Raw genomic sequence first — 20,164 nt, 5'->3', positions numbered from 1 at the left:
GCATTTAGATTCTGTTGTAACATTGTCTTGAGTGGACAGTCCCTTTATAGGGTTGCCAACTTTGAAATATTTAAAAACTAGACACACCAGTAGGAGTGCCAGAACCTCCTCCGCCCCACCTCTTCCCTCCAAGGCTCCACCCCATTCACTCCTCTTCCCACATCTCCTCATTGTTTGCTGCTTTTCCCCTCTTACCTCCTACTCCCCTCTCCCTAGGTTGGGAGGGACTCGCAAAGCCGGGCTGGGAATTGCAGCCATCCGATGCAGGTAGGAGGCAGCCCCAGCTGAATAGGGGTTGGCAAAGGTGATGACCCAGTGCCTCTGCTGCCACCTGTAACTGGACTTTGGGTATCCAGACTGTACTGCTGACTGGACACCAATCAAGTCCCTTTTTCAACTGGATTTTCCAGTCAAAAACCAGGCAGCTGGCTACCCTAGTTGAATAGGGTCCCTCTTCCTGCTCCACCCTTTTTTCAGTTAATATGGCTTTTTAGACAAGTGCCAAAAGAACAAGTTTCATCAGAGCAGACTTAAAGGAGTCTCTCAGATGAGAAGAGCTCGTCTATGTGCACAGATCACAATGTGCTAGAGACTGATATTTGGGACAGAGTCACTACACAGCAGCAACATCTCACTACACTTCCCACTCTGGATCAAAATCCCCATCTGCATGCCAACCCAAATTGATGAGGGATTTCTGTACCAGAAAATTAACCTTGTTAGCAGAACTCTGCAACCTTAAGACTGCTTGCATGAAATCAGCTCATTACAGAGATGGTAGAAGGGAGCAGTTACCTTACCTCTTTTTCTAGCTCACCTCCTTTTCCAGCTCAACTAAAGAAAATGTTTTCTGTCTCATTATCTCCTTTACATTAAGCTTGTAGTTCTCAAACTAGTGGTCCGCAGAGAGCCTGGTGATTACATGTTGACAGCTTCCCTCATTCACAATGGCTAAATTACATTTAAAAAGAGCAACACACACTTTACTTTCCCATACTAGGTTTCCAAACAGTTGCTGTAGTTGCCATAGGATGCTGTGATCTTCAGAGCTGAAAATGGGGATGGAGGGTATCTACAAGATGTTTTTGCTCCTCAGATGCTTCTCACACTACTAAGAAATCTGAGAACCTCTGCATTCAACTGTATTAAGACACCTAACCTGAAACATGTGTTTCAATTCTGAAACAGGAAGCTTAATACTTTCCATCTAAAGGCCTTGAAAATAATGGCCTTGATTCTAATCACAGTTACAACAATGTAATAGAAGAGTTACTCCCTATTTACATCAGATTCTGGCCCTATGAATTTTAGGGTAATACAAGAATTGTAAGCAAGACCTGACCGTGACGTGTGGTCATTTGCTGAAGTATAGATCCTAAATATTTCAATACGTGATTTTCATTCACAGCTCTCAAGTTTTATCTGTCTTAAGCATTTAATTTTTGCTTTAATGTGTAAAGATTTTCAGGACATGGCCAAGGTACAAAATAGTTTCATATTTTTTAAACCAGAGAGTGATCTATTTTTAAGCTCCTATGTTGGCTAAACGAGCACATTTTTAACACTGATCACTTATAAGCGAAAAAATAGAGGCAATACATTTATGTTTGCCCTCTTGGCAAGCTGATGGTACATTCCTTTACCAGTAACATTATTTTTTCAGATATATTTCTACATTTATTCATTGTAACTGTGTTTAGTGCATACAAAAGCAAGTTACAAATAGCATGTCTCTCATCTTAGACCACAGGCAGAAAACATGCATACACACTTCTAAAAATGCTGCCAATGCACTGTGAGCCTGACCAGCAAAACCCATTTCAGTACTCAGGTTTCAGAGTAACAGCCGTGTTAGTCTGTATTCGCAAAAAGAAAAGGAGTACTTGTGGCACCTTAGAGACTAACCAATTTATTTGAGTATGACCTTTCGTGAGCTACAGCTCCGATGATGCATCCGATGAAGTGAGCTGTAGCTCACGAAAGCTCATGCTCAAATAAATTGGTTAGTCTCTAAGGTGCCACAAGTACTCCTTTTCTCATTTCAGTACTGGCACTCTTGAGTAGAGGCTGCCAGTCATGTGGGCGTCTGTTCTGGTTTTGTGACAGACATAGAAATTAGGCTGAATCCAGTGAACTCCTTTTCACTTGCAACCCAATTTAGAATTTAAATGCTGGCCTCCAGAGGTAAACAACTAAAATACTAACCCTGTGCTACTCAGTCCCTTGGTTTAATGGCTATTGTCTGAAAAGCTGTTTCCAGCTGTCCACTACTTCAGAATCTAAAGTGAATTTAAGCATGCTTTGTTTACACTTATTATGGCCTGCTATTAAAGAACTCTGTATTTTAATTTTTATTTGCAGATTTTTAAAGCATATTCCTTCCCACAATATATGGGTAAAATACAATATAAAAACAAAGTAATTCTAAGGTTTTCTACTTTAGATAGGTTTTTGATTAAGGACAGGACACATTTTATTTCTTATCTATTTGGCCAAAGGTTTTGAACAGGAGCATCTAAAACAATGCACCTAAATAAAAGTCACCCGATTTCCAAAGGTGCAGACCATTCACAGTTCTCAAGGTTTAATCCACAGGAGATACGAGTTTGAAAAGTTTTCCCACTTAACCAACAGTAGCTTTCAACACAAATATCTACTCAAACAGGAATGCTATGTATCCCCCCCACAAACACATACATTAACCTTCTTTGCCTACATTTTGAAAGGAGTACAGTGCAAAAAGTTTTGTGTTTCATTTACAAGAAACTAGCTCCTGAGCTTACCACAGCGGAACAGAGACAACTGGGCCAGCATAGGTACTTGGTAAGTCTTCCCATCAGCTCCATTAAATGTGCGTTTCTTTGTATTTTCAGGTTGAAAACGAGATTTCCATAAGCCTTTGAAATACACCGCATTTACCAGCACCAACCTGGTCAAAGCACCATCAATAATGTCTGGAGATAAGAGATTATCAATCATACCTGAAAATAAAATAAAAAAGGAAGTGGGGAAATTGAGCATTTTCTGTCACAATGTAAGCCAGTTGGTCATGAGGAAACAGAAGTGCCAATGTACTTTGTAATTCACTAGGTAACATTCATTCTGAATTGGAGCAAAGATGGCTGCTAACTCCAGCCTGAAGAATTATAGCTCCGCTCATTTCAGGGCCCGCTGACATCAGTGGAGTCATTTTACTGAGTATAGTGGCAGCTGTATTAGGATCTTAGTTTTCACTAGCAAGGGAACACTCTAGCACCCATCTAAGAGTTGTGCTCAGGTAGGGCGTTATTTAGCAACATTTGTTGTGTGCTTAGTTTAGTAAACAATTAAGGCTGAATCAGCCACAGCCTGGAAATGAAAGTTAAAAGGAAAAATCTCCAACACTTGTTGCCACCCATCTATTGCCTTTACCACAATCAATGACACACTGCAAGCATCCCCATGATGTCACTCATCTCCCAACAGATACCAAGATGTAACACAAGCTAATTATGCTGTAATATAAAACCCGAACTCTGGCCTCAGCAATATGTAGATAATTTTGAATAATGGGAGTGGTAAGTTTTGCAGTTTCTCTTTGTTTATGAAAACAACATCACTGGAATTAGCTTCATAGAAGTGACTCTTAAAGGACAATAGATACCATGCATCTCCAAGTAGTTAGGCAAGGTGCACCCAAGTTAAAAAAAATATATATACTAGGGATAAGTTGAGATGCTGTAGTGTCTTCCCACCACTTTTAAAAAACTTTTTACCTCTCTCTTAACTTTAGTGTGTATATAAAATAAGTGTTTAACATAGTTACACAAAAAATTCAATACCTACCCCTTGTTTCATTTTTCACCCACTGGTTTATGGAATTGCATGCTGCATTTTTGTCCTCGAAATCCACCGTCTTGACACTGCACTGAAACACCTCTTTGTTTCTTGTAACAAAAGGCACTTCCATTTTAAAGCCACTCTTTACAAACACTGCATTAGCAACTGTCACAATGTCTTTATTCTTCTTTGAGACTATGGCCTTGTTTATCTTCTTTAATACTTTACCAACTCCTAGTTAGAAATAACAGCAAGTTTTATTTAGAAAGGAAAATCAAAGAGAAGCTTTAAAGGAGTTAACTTGTACCAGTAATTACGGACATCCACACACACACTAACATGATGGGGTAAAGAAAGAATACCAATGCCATTGACAGACATTCTTGAACACTCATCTGAGCAACAGGATCTCTGACTTATCTGAAGGACACTACTTCACAGCGAAGAATTTGGCTCTTTGTCTAATCCTTGTACTGTACATCAGAGTCCTGATGTGGTATATTAATCAATAACTTTCTGGCATGGACAATACAGTTAAAATGTTTATTCCTGAATAGGTACAAACAAACAAAAACAATCTAGTTAAACTGTCATCAATTACACTAGAGAGCCACAACATAAATTAGGCTGCAACATCCTGACCCTATGCTGACATGTTTACAGCACTGCAACTTAACACAATACTACAATGTTATTTTGTGGATGAGAGTCCTCATCTTCCCAGCAGCTACAACTGAATAGGAATATTCATTCTGGCCACTCAGAGTAGAAGGACCAGGGGAACTACCCTTATTCCTGTGCCTAAGAGGCAGAAGTCATGGGGGGGGGGGGGACTAGACCATAAACTGAAAAACTAAGGTAGTCATTTTTGATCCCTCCATTCCATTCAGTAAGGAATGGAGTGGATATAAAAAAGTTTTCTGGAAACTGTGTGCTAACCAAAAAAAGAGAGAGAGACCGACCTTTGGAAAGTTTCCGGAACAAACTAAAATTAAATCTGAAGACTAGGCTACACTAGTAAGGAAATTCAGTATTAGACTCCAACATCTAATCAGAAGCAGAGTATTTATCCAAAGGTATCAACTATTAATAGGTTGCAATATGCTCCATAAAAGTCTCTATGAAAGAGTGGTCTTCCAAGGAAGGTGTTATGACCCCCGTAAGTATAGACATGCCCTTAGAGCAGCACAGGAAAACTATTACATTGGTCACACCTCAGTTCGGTCATTAATGCTTCTAAACAAGCCACACAAAAAAGGAGCTGAGAAGGGAAAAAAAGAAAGCAAAAGATTCAACAACCACCATTTCAGCTCCATGTAGGATAAGTCCTCAATAGTTGGCCCTGCTGGTTACATTACTGTGACTCCTTTAGTAAGACAGATCACATGATCTCCGTGTATTCACAGTCTTCAATATTATGGACATATTCTTTTGGTGAGCATACCATAACGGATGTTTTCAAGTTAGTCTGTACCCCACTAGTCATCCACTGAAATTTGCTGGTGGTTTAGGGAGAGCTGGCTGCGCACATGGTACTGGCTCTCCTCCTTGCTTCTAGATACTAAATTGCATTAAAAGATAGCTAAAAATGCTTTAAATACGTCCCTAGAGTTACCTTTCCAAGTAAGCAACTTTTGTAGCTGTCACAGGGTTATTAGGCAATCATGAACAAGAGAAGAGGAGGTCCATGCAAACATAAAAAAGGTGGTGGTCCATGAGACTCTTTATATTAAGATATGGGTCACACTACAGAAAAGTTTGTCTCATGTGTCTAGGATTGTTAGACTAAGTCAACCAAAACTGAATAAATTCATTAATTTTGAAGCATTGAAACTCTTGCAAATAGCTATGTTTAGAAAACTCAAATGCTTTTAAATTCAAGATTACCCCATAAAAGGATTTGAATCTTCAACATTTGGATATTTTATTAAGCAACACTAAATCATTTAGCTGTACACAACACAGAAAACTGCACAGCAAAGCAATTAAGGAGGGGACAGTGTGTTACAGGAAAACATCAACATTGCTCATTCTTTATAGGTCTGAAAATGTACTCACCTTTTGGAAGGTTTCACATTTCATAAACACAGCTCCTTTAAGATTCTGTAAGTGCCAGCATTCTGTGCTGCTGCTAAGCCTCACTGGCATGCTAAGAAGCAGCAAGTACTCTCACCCTACTCTCTAGAGGAAAGGAACTGGTAGAGGAATAACAGGGATTTATGCCAATGTCAGGAACAGAGACTGAAAGAAAGGGATGTTTGAATAGAAAGGCGGCCCGGGAAAGGCTAGAGAGTCTGGGATCTTGACAGAAGAAACAGAAGCAAAGCCAAAAAAGCATCAAAAGATCCAAAAGAGAGCCCGCCAACTAAATGGGCTCAGAGGCCTATAAGAAACTAAATATAAAAATAATTTTATTGCCCAATAATTTCTGAAATCTTAAATTAAAGGCTGTTGTAGTACAACAGGGATAGAGGCATTGCAATCTACCCATACTATGCTGGCATTGGACTTCAACTTTGTGCTGCAGAGATTATCTGTAAAGCTACAAGGACTGTTTAGTCTCATTCATTTCTTGGCCCCTTGGCTGAAACTGCCAACAAGGTCTGTATCCTGGGACAGTCCCAAAACATGTGAGCCAGTGTGGCTCTACGAGACCCAAATCTCCAGCAGAAATATATTTTGGCAAGGCCACACACTGTAACCTACACAGGAACCAGTATGAACAGCAACAACAAAAATGATCACCTACCTTTCGTAACTGTTGTTCTTCGAGATGTGTTACTCATGTCCATTCCATTCTAGGTGTGTCCGCGCCTACAGTTGTCAGACTTTTGCCTTAGCAGTATCCGTAGGGTTGGCTGTGGCGCCCCCTTGAGTGCTGTGCTCATGTGTCAGTATATTAGACACTGCCGACCCGACACCCCCTCAGTTCCTTCTTGCTAGTAACTCCGACAGAGGGGTAGGAGGGCAGGTAATGGAATGGAGATGAGCAACACATTTCAAAGAACAATAGTTATAAAAGGCAGGTAACCGTTTTTTTTCTGCGAGTGCTTGCTCATGTTGATTCCATTTTAGGTCACTCAAAAGCAGTATCTATGGAGGTCGGCTCAGAGTTCACAGTTTCACAGCTTGCAGTACTGCCCTACCGAAGCCAGCATCATCCCAGGCCTGCTGGGTAAGTGTGTAGTGGGATGTAAACGTATGGATGGATGACCAAGTGGTCGCCCTGCAGATGTCCTGGATAGGCACCTGGGCCAGAAAAGCAGCCTAAGAGGCCTGTGCCCTGGTCAAGTGGGTGGTGACAATCGCCAGGGGCAGCACCTTCGCTTGATCATAGCAGAAGCAGGCAGTGATCCAAGAAGAAATTCTTTGGGCGGATACACGGTATACTTTCATACTGTCAGCCACTGCAATGAACAACTGTGTAGACTTATGGAATGGCTTGGTCCTGTTGATGTAGAAGGCTAGAGCCCTCCTAAAGTCCAAGGCATGCAATCTAAGCTCCGTTTCTGACTTATGCGGCCTTGGAAAGAAGACTGGTAAGTAAAGGTCCTGGCTTGAATGAAACAGAGATCACCTTGTGCAGGAAAGCCAGGTGGGGTCTCAACTGGATATTGTCCTTGTAGAAGACCATATAGGGTGGTTCGGAGGTGAGCACCTGAATCTCCGAGACACGGTGGGCTGAAGTCACTGTGGCCAGGAATGCAATCTTCCAAGACAGAAGAAGGAGAGGACAGAAAGCCAAAGGCTCGAAAGGAGAACCCGTGATAGCACTAGGTTCAAGTCTTACAGGGGAACAGGGTCCTCGACATGTGGGTAGAGGTGCTCAAGGCCCTTGAGGAATCTGGCCATCTGGGAGATCCTCTAAGATCAACCAGTTGATCACGATCAACCGGTTGGTGACCACTGATGTACAGATTAGGTAGAACAAAGGTCTATGAAGAACCGCTCGTGCTCTTGCGAATGGCGAGACGAGGCACTCCAACCTCATGGGAGGTAAGAAGGAACTAAGAGGGCGTTGGGTCAGTGGCGCCTAATATACCAATGTATGGGTGCAGCACTCAAGGGGGTGCCACAGCTGACCCTACGGATACTGCTAAGGCAAAAGTCTTCAACAACTGTGCACGTGGGCGCGCACGCACCTAGAATGGAATCAACATAAGCAAGCACTTGAAGAAGAAATAATTTTCTGCTGGATCAGTCTTAACTGTAGATCAATAGTAGAGCTTTTAAATGGTTTGCAAGGCACTTCCCCACAGGCCAGGGGTCAACAACACACACCAATCTTTGTTCCAGTCATGGTACAGGCAATCTAAATTCAGGAGGATCTTTTGGGTCAGGAAGACATAACAGGCTACAGATGTTCAGGTGAACCTAGAGAGCTCTCTACACATCACCAATTCTGGAGTCTCCGGTGCTCCCAAGCACATCCGGATCAAATGTGTCCTTCAAGAGATGCTTAAGCTGCACGTAATGCCATGTAGCTGGACCAAGTAGATTGTATTGTTGTTGGAGGAGTACTTGAAATGGCAGAAACTGATTTTCTGAGCTCAAGAGACTCAAATTATCCCCATATATCTTTCCATATCCTCCACATAAATAGTTTATAGGTCACCCCAAAGCATGGCACCAACATCAGTGAGAAGGGATGGAATTTGAATTTTCTACCTAAACTGGGTCCATGTTTATCTGGTAGCCTATATTGTAGGAGACATTTTAGGAGGTATGGCCTTCTCTTCGTGCTGATCATTGTTTACTAAAACTGGCTTGTGATGCAAAGAATGTAGCAGAATTTGAAGAACCCCCCATTAAAATATATTGTCCTTCCAGCCTTAAAAGTTTATGAATCACTGTATAAAAAACCTGCATAACAACAGATAAAAACTGACCATTTACGCTGTATCTCATCACAGTTGTCAGCTGCTTCTTTGTCTTGCCATCAGCACCCAGCTGAAGTATTCCCAGTACAGATGCAATCCCATGTGGAGAAACCACAATATTCTCCTGAGGTCTAGCTTTGACTATCTGATTGAAAACTTGGATTCCAATGTCAGAGCCAAGTTCCTCAAGAGATAAAGGATTGAACTGGGACCACACAGATGTTAAAGTCACAGCGGTGAAAAGGAGAAGGAAGTGCCAGTTCATGATTTCTAAACAAAAATAACCTAAAGGAGACAAAAAAAAAAACAAAAACAAAACAAAACAAAAAAGTTAAAGACCACTTTCATGAGCATAAAAATTCTCTGCTACACTTACATGCACTAAATGCAGTGTAGTTGTAGCTGTCTCTCTAACATTAGACAAAGTCAGGCATATGTAGTGGATGTTTTGTGAAAATTTTACATAGCTTTACCAATAAGCCTCAAACCTCAAGTTCAGTACCCCTACTATTCCAAGTCCAGAGCCTTCCAGAAGCAGAACGAATGACAATTGTGCTGAGTCATATGCTTATTTTATGCTGCAGGTAAAACTCCACTAAAACAGACTAAGTCCAAGTTCAGTTACCTGTGTCTTAATAGACTCTGATCCCGGTTTTAAGACATCAAACTATCACAACACTCATACAATTGGATTTAGAGTGCACTACTTCTGATTAAGGCAAATACACCATAACATCTTCACAAGGATAGTTGATGCACTTGTACACACAATAGCCAACTGTCCATCAAAAGCAGAGATGCATGTATGCACACAAGAGAAGGAGGACAAGTGATTTGAAAACAGACCTGACACCTGCAGTTAACTCTGAAATACAGTAGTCCAATTTACTTTACATTTTTATTGGTTAACTTTAGGCATAATTGGCATTTTTCACAGAGAAGAAAGATTACTAATATTTGCTAACTTCTCAAAAGCTGGTATTGGGTTTCTAGTTTTTCCAAATATGATTTTCTACTAAGAGTCACCCAGTTAGCTTATAGTAAAGCATAACTGCATTTGAATTATTCTGTATTATAAATACTACCTAGCTTTTATATAACATTTTTCATTTGCAGATCTCAAAGTGCTTTACGAAAGGATGTCAGTATCATCAATCCCATTTTACAGATGGAGAAACTGAGGCACAAAGAGGGCAAGTGCTCCAAGGTCACCAAGCAGGCCAATGACAAGCCAGGAATAAAAACCAGGTTTGAGTTCCAACCAGAGCTCTATTCATAAGACAACATAGCTCTCCTATGAAGCTTTATTTGTAGGAGCACAGAGGTTATAAAATAGATGTGTCATTGAATACAACTTGATAGTGATAACTTGGTCCAGCATAATTTATGGAGTAACTGATCATCTTTTTTCCTCTTGCATATTTGAAATGCATCATCCTACTTGCATATTTGAAGAGCTCAGATTTTTCGGACGTTAATAATGCACTAGTACATCACCCTTTACTGTCTTTTGAGGTCTTAGTTGTTCCAACTATAAAACCTTCTTTTCCCTCACCATAGGAGACTTGTTTATTATTTGCACTAATATGGACTAGTGTGTATTCCAAAAACTACTTAGAAGGCTCCAAAGCAGTAGCCCTTGAACATACAAAAGTCACTAGTTACCTGGTTTACTGAAGACCAGTTACAAAAATCATTATCTAATAAGTCTTTATAATATATGTATATAAAGGTTATATACACTCAATAAAACTCATAATTTGTATAGTACATGCAAAAGTTCTATGAATGGTTTCATTCCTTCTCCCTTTGAAGATCCTGACCTCTGTTGCATTTGCAGTTTCCAGAGAGCACTAATTGTACAAGTCATTCATATACACAGTGACTTTCAGTGCAAATCTGGCAATGTCCAAAATCAGCACTGTACTGAAATTTGAATAGTCATTTACATTAGAGCAAACGGATTACAAAGGAGATGTAAAACTCTACCAGGTCAGAATGGGAACAGTTTGCACCCATCTTGCATGAGTGTAAATGACTGCACAAGGTGCAAAGCAACAATGATCGATCAGTGTACTTGAACTCTGCTAAAACCTTGGAAACGGAAGAACCAGAAATGCTGTATTTGTCAAGGCTATAGCATAGTTCAAGGGATATAATTCAATCATGGTTTCCTCCTGTACCGCAGATGGAACCAAGGCACAATTTAAATGCACCCAAGAATAGCCATGACCCAACCTAGTCCCCCAGCACAATTGTATTTGTAGTGTATCCAGAGAGATGTATCCAGAGAGAAATTCATGGGTCTTGGTTTACTAAGTTATCTAGAAAAGGAATTCAGATTCAGTATTTCACGTATATATGCATGTTACAGTCCTTAGTTTGGAGGGGAGATAGCTTTTTATTTTAGGATTTGAAGAACCGTTTGCCTATGTTCATTTTAAACGTCTTGCCTATCAACCTAAAGTGGTGGCCCTTTAAACTTTAAACTTTTTTTGAAAATTTTTAGAACCATTCTTAAAAAGGATTGATGTAAAAGCAACTATTAGTTTGCAAAACAGTGAGTTGGAGCTCTCTGAGCATAGTGCAGACTAAACTGGATTTGAACAGTAGCAGTTGATAAAGTTTTTAAGGGGAACTACAGAGGTAACTGAGATCCTATCCACATCACAATACAATACAACCACCATGTTAGTTACAACACAGTTGATAGCAAGAATCTAGTACAGTTTCCTTGACCTGTACAGGTAAGATTTTTTTCCCCTTGTCCTCCTCCCCCAAGAACCATGACATAGGCTAGAGCTGGACCAATAATAGGAAAAATTATTCAGTCAATTAGATGAACTAGAAGCTGAATTTCAATCCATCATGTTGACTATTAGTTTTGTTTATGAACATTCTTACTAGTAGGGTTTACTTGTACTAATATATTTGTAAACAAACTTAAGTGTCAAATTTTGTTTTGGGTAGATGAGGAAATAATAGACTTCCTCCTTTTCAAAGTTTGTCCAGACCAAGAGGGAGGAGGAGTGGTGGTGAAGGTGTTGTTTCTTTGATGTAAGTCACTATGTCCTGCCATTTGTAGGCAAGCCAGGTTATGACAATGAAACTATGCTGGTAATGTCCATGTTAAGCTTGCCTCCTGGCCTACATGCATCTTTTTGACTGACAAACCCTGACAAAAAACAGGAACTCAGTAAATGCACTCGGTACATAGGTGAAACAGTGATGTAAATGGAACAAGATCAAGTGTCTGAACAATACATTGTCACTGAACAATATTGCCAAAACCCTAAACCAAAGCTTTTGCATAACACGTTTAAACAATATTAACAGGACACTGGATTTTACACTTTGCAGGACTAGGCAAAAACTCCAATCAGAGGCAATTAAATAAACAGATAAGGATATTGCTGCAATCTGCATGGCTTGGGACCATGCATGTACATGCCAATATGCAATTACTCTTAAATCGGATCCCAGAACTAATTCTACAACAGGTAATTTTATTTATTTAACAATTATGTGCCAGGCAAGGCCTGACTCAAGGAGCTTGGTAAAGAAAGATTTTAAAATATTCTAAAAATTCCCTAATCCTGTCAGCCTAGTTCCTCCCAGCTCCACAAACTGTCCTAATCCTCTCTCTGAGAGAAGCAAGAGATCAGGATGGGTATAATGAAATCCCAGTTTTCTGCATTCATCCAATCAGGGAACAGAAACAATACCATGTGACAAAAATCACCAGTCTCAGTAGATATGGCACAAGTACAGTTCACAATCAATCCATATGCTGAAATATGTTCATATTGACTCTTCAGACAATTAGAAATGCATAAATACGAAAAAAGTTAGAATTCGCTTGTGAACAGAAAAATGGATTCGCTCATCAGATAAATTGTTATAAATAGCTCACACAGCTTTAAGAGGACACCAATATTTTTCTTCCATACTGTTTAAGCATGAATGTAGCACTGTAGCAGCTTGCAGCAAATATAGAAGAGAGAGCTTAATATTGATTGTCCATGTTCTCAGAGTCAAGTCAGGTTTGTTTTTTGCTTTTATGATTCAGTGAACAATTTACAGTCTCTCTTATGTCAACTTCCCCAGAAGTAACACCATCCCTGCCTAACCTTCCTTGTTAAGACAGACAGACAAACAAGCACTGAAATGGTAAAGGGCTGTGCTTAGCAGGTGCCTGCTGACTAAGTAAAAGTTTGTCCCCTGCCCCCTCCACCCACCAGCACCCCTGGGGGAGACTCAGTGCCCCCTGCCCCATTCCCCCATCAGCATCCCCGGGGAAAACTGGACCTCCTGCAGATTCCCCTGCCCCATCCCCCCACCAGTGCCCCTGGGGGAAACCCAGTGCCCTCTGCCCCATCCCCTCATCAGCACCCTTGGGGGAGACTCAGTGCCCCCTGCCTCATCCCCCCACCACTGCCCCTGGGGGAGACCGGACCTCCTCCAGTTCCTCCTGCCCCATCCCCTCACCAGCACCCCTGGTCTAGGGAGGGATATGGGTCTGGTCCAGTTCGGGGGGTTCAGACTAGGGAGGGATGCAGGTCAGATCCAGTTCGGTCTGGGGAGGGATGCAGGTCAGGTCTGATTTGGAGGGTTGGCCTTGTCTTTTGGAGGCACAGCTGGTCCTGATCCTAGTCTCTGTGCCTCTCTACCTGGGGGAAGGACTAGCAAGAACAGTATGAATAAGGACACTGTAAATAAAATGTATTAAAGTTTTTCGTATTTTTTATTTTTAAATAGTTTTTAAATTTGCCCCAATTTAATACAAAAGTTTAATTCAAGCCCTGGTAGTTCATATGAGAAATGTGAAGGATGAGATAGTGTGATGGTTCCCTTTTAGTGGGAGCAGCACATGGCTAGTGTTTTGTCCAGCTTTGGCTTTTGTTAGTGGTTTGTACCCACACACACACACACAGTCTCCTCCCCAAACACACACACCAGGACTCCCTAGATCCAGGTCACTTTCCCCACCTCTGCTGTGCGGCATCAGGAGCTGCTGCTCTTGTGCCCTCTCCTTACGTAGCCCAGGCGGGGAAAGTGACCTGGATACAGGGAACCCTGATGTTGCTCCTCGCTCCCCTGCCACCCCACATACCCCTAGGGGTGTGCGAGGCAGAGGAGCAGCAGTCTCGGGGGGGGGAGTGAGCAGCAATGCCAGCTACATTGTGCATCCAGGTCAGTTTCTCCACGTGGGTGCAGGAAGGGGATGCAAGAGTTAGAAGTGAAGGGGGTGCAGGGATTGGGGCGTGGGGGAGGGGGGAGAAGACCTTTGGGGCAAAGGGAGGAAGAGGAGCCTGGGGAAGCCATGGGGGCCAAGGGCACCAAAATGCAAGTTCACCAAGTGTGCCATTTTCCCCTAAGACTGGCCCTGTGTTAGACTTAAAAGCATGTTGCAATCTTAACTATATCGCATTCATCATTTAGCCCCTGCTGTACCCAGCCTGCTCCAGAACAACTTTAAACAGCGTCATAACAGTAGACTGACACACAAACTAATTTTACTAATGAGCTTGTTTTAATTCATGGCAGAAACGACTTCCACATATTATGAATGAATTTGGCATGGATTTCAGCATTTTCAACTCTGCAATGTTATGGAACAAAAAGTAGAACTGACCATCCTAGGAGACAAAAAAACAGAGTGTAAATAGGATCAAGATGTAATTTTCCACAAAATATGAGATGACAACAACGTAGTCAATAATCCACCTCACACAGAAAGATCACTGCACACTCACTTATGAAGCAAAACACCCAGGACATATAATAGATTAAAGAGAAACTAAAATTATCTTAACTGATTTGCATTGAGGGTCGTTAATTATTTCAATATCTATAGACATTAGGGCTTTTGAAAGGTGCTGGTTGGTCTCAAGGGCCAACATTCTTGTTGATCCACAGAGCTGACACATTATAGGAAGTACAACCCCCCAAAATGCAGACTTCCTCAAATCACTCTGCCAGTCTTAATTAACTCTCATCTAGACAAGGAACCCCATTTAGAGTGAAACTGTCCATGCAGATTCAATACTTTACCTCTATGCTACAACTCTCAACCGAGACACAATTAAAATGCCATAAGCTAGTGATTTTATGAGGGGTGCATCTGCCCCTGGGAATCCTACAGAAAACATCTTTATGTTAATGCCTTACTGAATACCATTATTTAGAATGATCGATAGCATGTTGATTTACTTAATTAGTCCAGACAAATTCAAACTACCACCCACATTTAACTCTAGTTGGAAGTTAAGGTACTGTACATTTAAAGATTAACTGTAAGAGCAACAATGTGGTATGTATGCTCTTCGGCTGATTAAAAAGATACAGGACATACTCCTTTGAGTTCTCACATCCCAATTCAATACCACACTTGTTTTGTGCGCACATGGCACTTGTTCGTTCTCTCTCACACTAAATGTCAATGTTAATTTCTATACGGATATTTCCCTTCCCCCACTACACACTTGGACACAAGAGCTCAATGGAATTGCAATGTTTTGGAGCCATCAATCTATCTCAGTCTCCTGAGAATATGTCAAATTCACTCATCCTCATACAGTGGACAGCACAAATTCAGAGCTCCCTCCAGTCCCCAAATATTTCTTAACTTAGTTCTCTTTAGTTTAGTCAGAGTTTCCCTATTCAGACAGTGTTAAAATGGCCAAGAATCAAGAAGAGCGTAACACAGGGTAGCCAACAAGCAGATCGCGAGCAAAATCCGCACCACCAGACACTTTTGAATGGACCCCGAAATCTTTTTATTTACTTATCATTGTTTATATCTTGACCAAAAAATTTGGTCCAAGGTCCAGAGTCTTGACAAAAAATAATTGATTACTCCTGTAAGAGCAAGACCAAAAATAGGCTCTTCTGACAGCAGGACATTCTAGGCCTGTTGAGTCTCTGATGCCAACCCTTTGAAGAGTCACACGATGAGTCTGAGGCCATAAAGTACCCCCACCACAGCAGCAAGGAACAAGTCTGACAGCCAAGTATCTTTGGACCAGGTAGGCAATAGTAATGCACAAGCAAATCAGTGCCCCCTTATTTCTTCCTTTTTATTAGTCAGTGCCTTTATTGCAGCTACAGATTATCTGGACATAGCTAAACAGTGGACGGCAAACATAATAAAACAGTTGTGTTAGGATGAAATAAACCCACAGTTAAAATCTGCCATTTAAAGCTAAATACGTCCTTCTGAAAGAACCAAAAAGTGCAACTATGAAACGGGTCAGATCATTGGAGAATGACTTTTCCATCCTAATGTATTCTTGCCATGATATACTAATTTATAACACAAGGGAAAACAGTTCCAACTCTCGATTTAAATCCGCATGAACTACTGACAGGATGACTGAACCCTTCCAAGAAGGGCTACAGAGTTAAAGCCTATAGGAGTTTTTCTTGAATAAAGATTACACAGACTCAAAAATGAATTCTTTAGGGAATCTGAAGCACAATGCTGCTTATTTCTTATCAGAGTGTCAACCATTCTGCTACCTTACAATTTAAATTCTCATGACAGTTGCACTACAAACTTTTGCCAGGATACCAGATATTTTATTTCAAGTTAATATTTTTACAAGGCTCTAATGCCTGAAGCTAAAGACAGACGTTTTACTTTTGCTGCTAACCCTCTGTCCAGTCCTGCAGGAAAAATGTTCAACAAAACTTGTAAATATTGGTTGAGACAGGCTGTGCTACACAGAACAACTGTTCCTTCAAAGCAGTAAGACCAGAATCTAGCTACATGGTGAAGCAAGGCAGAGCAGGATGAATCCATCAGGAATATGCTGCCATGACTGCTAGTAGCAGTTATATCCTATTGGCAAGCTCTTCTTCATGCTAGTTAAAGGCTGTTCACAACTCTTCAATTGCCTAAAATTCTCGGGCTCTTATCTCCTTGCCCGCTAAAGTTGCCAGGCTCATGCACCATTAGTCTCCTTCTCTTAGTCCTCTATTTCTGTTCCATCTCTAGGCATGCCATTTACCACCATGGCTCATCAGCTCTACGCATTCAAAATTCCTGTCTTTCACAATGCTCACCAAATGTGGACAAATCCAACCAAACCCTCAAAAGATATAAGACAACATTTATCCTTCTTTGGGGCTTTCCAGTGTCCCCTCAGTGTTATTTCCTCCCTTTTGTCTTTTAGATATTCAATACTCTGGGACAGGCAATGACAAAACAAGGTCTCATATGCCACCCAAAGACATTATTGTTGCCTCACAAATTGTAATTTGTTAAGCAACAATCACCAGCTTTTCAGATTTGCCAGATTTGAAAAAAACTGCTGAGTCAGGTGCAGTATATCTGTCTTGCTGCATCTCTTAAAGTATGCTGTTTACTACTCAGTAGCTAGAAAATTTAGTATGTGTAGAATGTTGCTAAGAAAAGCTGATTGCTAGCTTTAAAAAATAGTTATGGCACTTACTACATTAATCTTAACAGGGATAATATCTTGCTGGCTGCATAAACTGGTCTAGTATATGCAGATCAATATATTTGATTTGAACAATTTGGAAAGTTAGAAGATTTCTGCTTCAGACTTCTTATTGTGCAGCAAACCACATGACATACCGTATATACTTGTTCATAAGCAGAATATTTTTGGTAAAAAAATGATGCATCAAAGAGCGAAGGTCAGCTTATAAATGAGCCTACCCCAAAATCTGATGATTTTAAACTCTATGAAATCATTGAACTGAATATCTAATACATTGTCGTTTTGCTTACCTGGAGCGTCAGCAGGCACTTCCTGCAGCTCCCATTGGCTGGGAATGGCAAACCGCGGACACACGGAACTGAGGGGCTCCATGCCTGTAGACGCTCCAGATAAACAAAACGTCCTGACCCGCCAGCGGCTTACCCTGATGGACTGGGAGCCAAAGTTTGCCAACCCCTGAAATATAAGGTCGGCTTATGAAAGGGTCATGCAGTTTTTACTATTTGTACCTATCCATCGGGGGGGGGGGTCAGCTTATAAACGAACGGGCTAATGAATGAGTATATACGGTACTATACAGTAACTAAGAATAGTACTGCGTTACTGTATGCTAGCAGGCAGTCATGGACCAGGATCCCACAGTGCTAGGCATTGTGCAAACAAAGAAAAAGAAGATGGCCCCTGCCCCAAGGAGCTTACAACCTAAGTAGAAGACAAGTGACAACAGATGGATACTGACAGAAAGGGCAATATGAGGATAACAATGTTACCTGCTGCATGGGGGAGTTGTGAGGATAAATACAGTAAGAGGTTGTGAGACTCTCATTACTATAGTAATAGCAGCCATACAAGTACCCAGGAGGGATAAAATGGTGTGTTCATTTAAAAAATAAAAAAATAAAGTGGAACAAATCTTCTGAGAGGATGGTTTAGCCAGTTTGGGATTACACTGCAGTCTTGAGTAAAAATCTCAGTTATACGTGAAAGGAAGAGGATACAATTTCAATACTCAATAGCATTTGGAGGTTTATTCAACACACCCGTCTTCCTCCCCTCCCCAAAAAAGCAAGAGACTATTTAAAACACTGGGTGGGGGCTGGAAAATTAGGTCAGTTGGAGAAAGCACTATTTCATTGAACATCAAATATGATGGATAAGTAAATTTGTGGCAAATCTGCACCTGTTATAAATTGTCATACCTCAATTAATTTAAATGGAGCCATGAAAATTTATACCAGCTCTGCCCGTTATATATGGAAACATGTAATTGTCCAATTTTTGCCCCAACAGATTTGAAAATGTAAGTTACATTTAAATGTACAGAGAAATTAAATTGTGTGTTTCCTAATGAACCACACTGTACCAAACATGTTAGGTGTTTATTTCCATGATTCTACACCTTAGGGTTCTGAAATACCTTCTGTTCTTGTGTTTATAGAAACGTGGATTCTAGTGTCATTTCTGTCACTGGCTTCCCATTGTGATGTCACTTAAGCTCTATACTAATTTCCTAATTTATAAAATGGAAAAGCTTTCCTACCCCAAGAAGGCATAAAGCTAAATTAATCGTAGAATGAACTAAGATCCTCGTCTGGAAGATACTGCAAGTACAAAATACTATTGCAGTGAAAGAAGCCCAAACTCCGTACCAGCCAAAGGTATGGCAGATATAAAGGAGAATTCTGCAAGAGACAGACAGCCATCATTTCTCTGGCTGAAAGCAGGGCAGGTTACACAAGATTTAGTATGATCTGTGACTTGATATCTTGTTCTTTTAAAACATTTAAGATTGTGTTTGAAACAGTGCTACTTTTCATAGTTGCATAAAGTTATTACTAGTGTTGCGTTACTGCATATTTTAGAATGACCTTGCAAGTTGTATTCCATCACTAAATAACTTTTAAGACAACAGTGACTTGACACAACCCTTGCATATTCTGTTAATGATAAGCAAAAGAACGCTGGTTAGTCAGGATCTCATGCATAAGCAGACCTGACAGTAGCTTTGTACAAACTCATCTGTCTCTGAGACCTATGATAAACAGGACAAATGATTTGCAGCTATAGTATGGCATGCCCTTTCAAATCTTGATCAAGAGAAGCAGCTGTACATACAGGTATGTCAAGAAGGGTGTTCTGACCATTTTCTTTCAGCTTCACTTGTAACAGCAGATCTGCCAAAGTGAAAGTTGACCTGCACCTACACAACTTTATGATCATACCACTCAACATACAAAACTCTCACTGGTGGATTTTTAGAGCCCTTATCTGGAAGTTGAGAACATAATTCATCTTTGTTTGGGATGTAACCCAGGATTCAAATATTTATCTTCAGAGATGAAAGGCTAGCAGATTAGTGTTCTGTAAAACTTTCTGTAATATTGAATTGACAGACAATTCAAGTGTCAAACTCTGCTCTCAGTAACACCAGAGTAAATGCAGACTAACTTCATTGCTAGCAGGACTTTTATACTCAGAGATGCCTCAAACATTGGACTCTAGTGGGATGATGGCATCAACTGAACTATATTGCCATCTTCACTAATGTAATCAACTCCACCAGCACAATGGTATGGGACTTACAACTGCCTCAAACGCTGCTGGTATGATGTGCACAGGGATTAACTAACTAGCTTCTAGACAGCTCAGTGTTTTAAGATGACATGCCAAGGAAAACAAACAAAAAAATTGTGCTTGTGCTCTTTTTGTTTCTTTATGATGCACAAAGACAGTCTGAAATATTCCCTTAAACCTCCATTAGATATATGAAGGACCAGAAAGTCAAATCTAGTCCTTTCTGGTTTTGCTGAAACTACTCAGATGTGCAGTGTTGCTTATGAGCCCTTATTTGAATAAATACTCTCCTAGACCCATGGATTTTAAGGTCAAAAGGGACCATTATGATCATCTAGTCTGACCTCCTTCATATTGCAGGCCACAGAACCTCACCCACTCCTGAAATAGACCAACCTCTGACTGAGTTACTGAACTCCTCAA

General features: G+C 40.7%; 1 protein-coding gene across 1 annotated transcript in view; it reads right to left on the bottom strand.

Moving 5' to 3' along the window:
- SERPINE2 (serpin family E member 2) overlaps window positions 1–20,164 on the bottom strand; it is a 38,918-nt gene that overhangs the window by 7,779 nt on the left and 10,975 nt on the right. Inside the window, exons 2-4 of the mRNA XM_084639032.1 lie at window positions 8,709–8,984; window positions 3,826–4,053; window positions 2,784–2,981 (exon numbers count right to left, since the gene is read on the bottom strand). Of these exons, the coding sequence (XP_084495158.1) occupies window positions 2,784–2,981; window positions 3,826–4,053; window positions 8,709–8,964 (682 nt within the window). The 5' untranslated portion in view covers window positions 8,965–8,984. The remainder of the gene's footprint in view (window positions 1–2,783; window positions 2,982–3,825; window positions 4,054–8,708; window positions 8,985–20,164) is intronic.

The sequence above is a fragment of the Lepidochelys olivacea genome, assembly GCF_965140295.1.
Source record: "Lepidochelys olivacea isolate rLepOli2 genome assembly, chromosome: 9".
In the NCBI taxonomy this organism is placed as follows: Eukaryota; Metazoa; Chordata; order Testudines; family Cheloniidae; genus Lepidochelys; species Lepidochelys olivacea.
The sequence above is the reverse complement of the archived record's forward strand: the minus strand, read 5'-3'. Positions and strand labels throughout refer to the sequence as shown.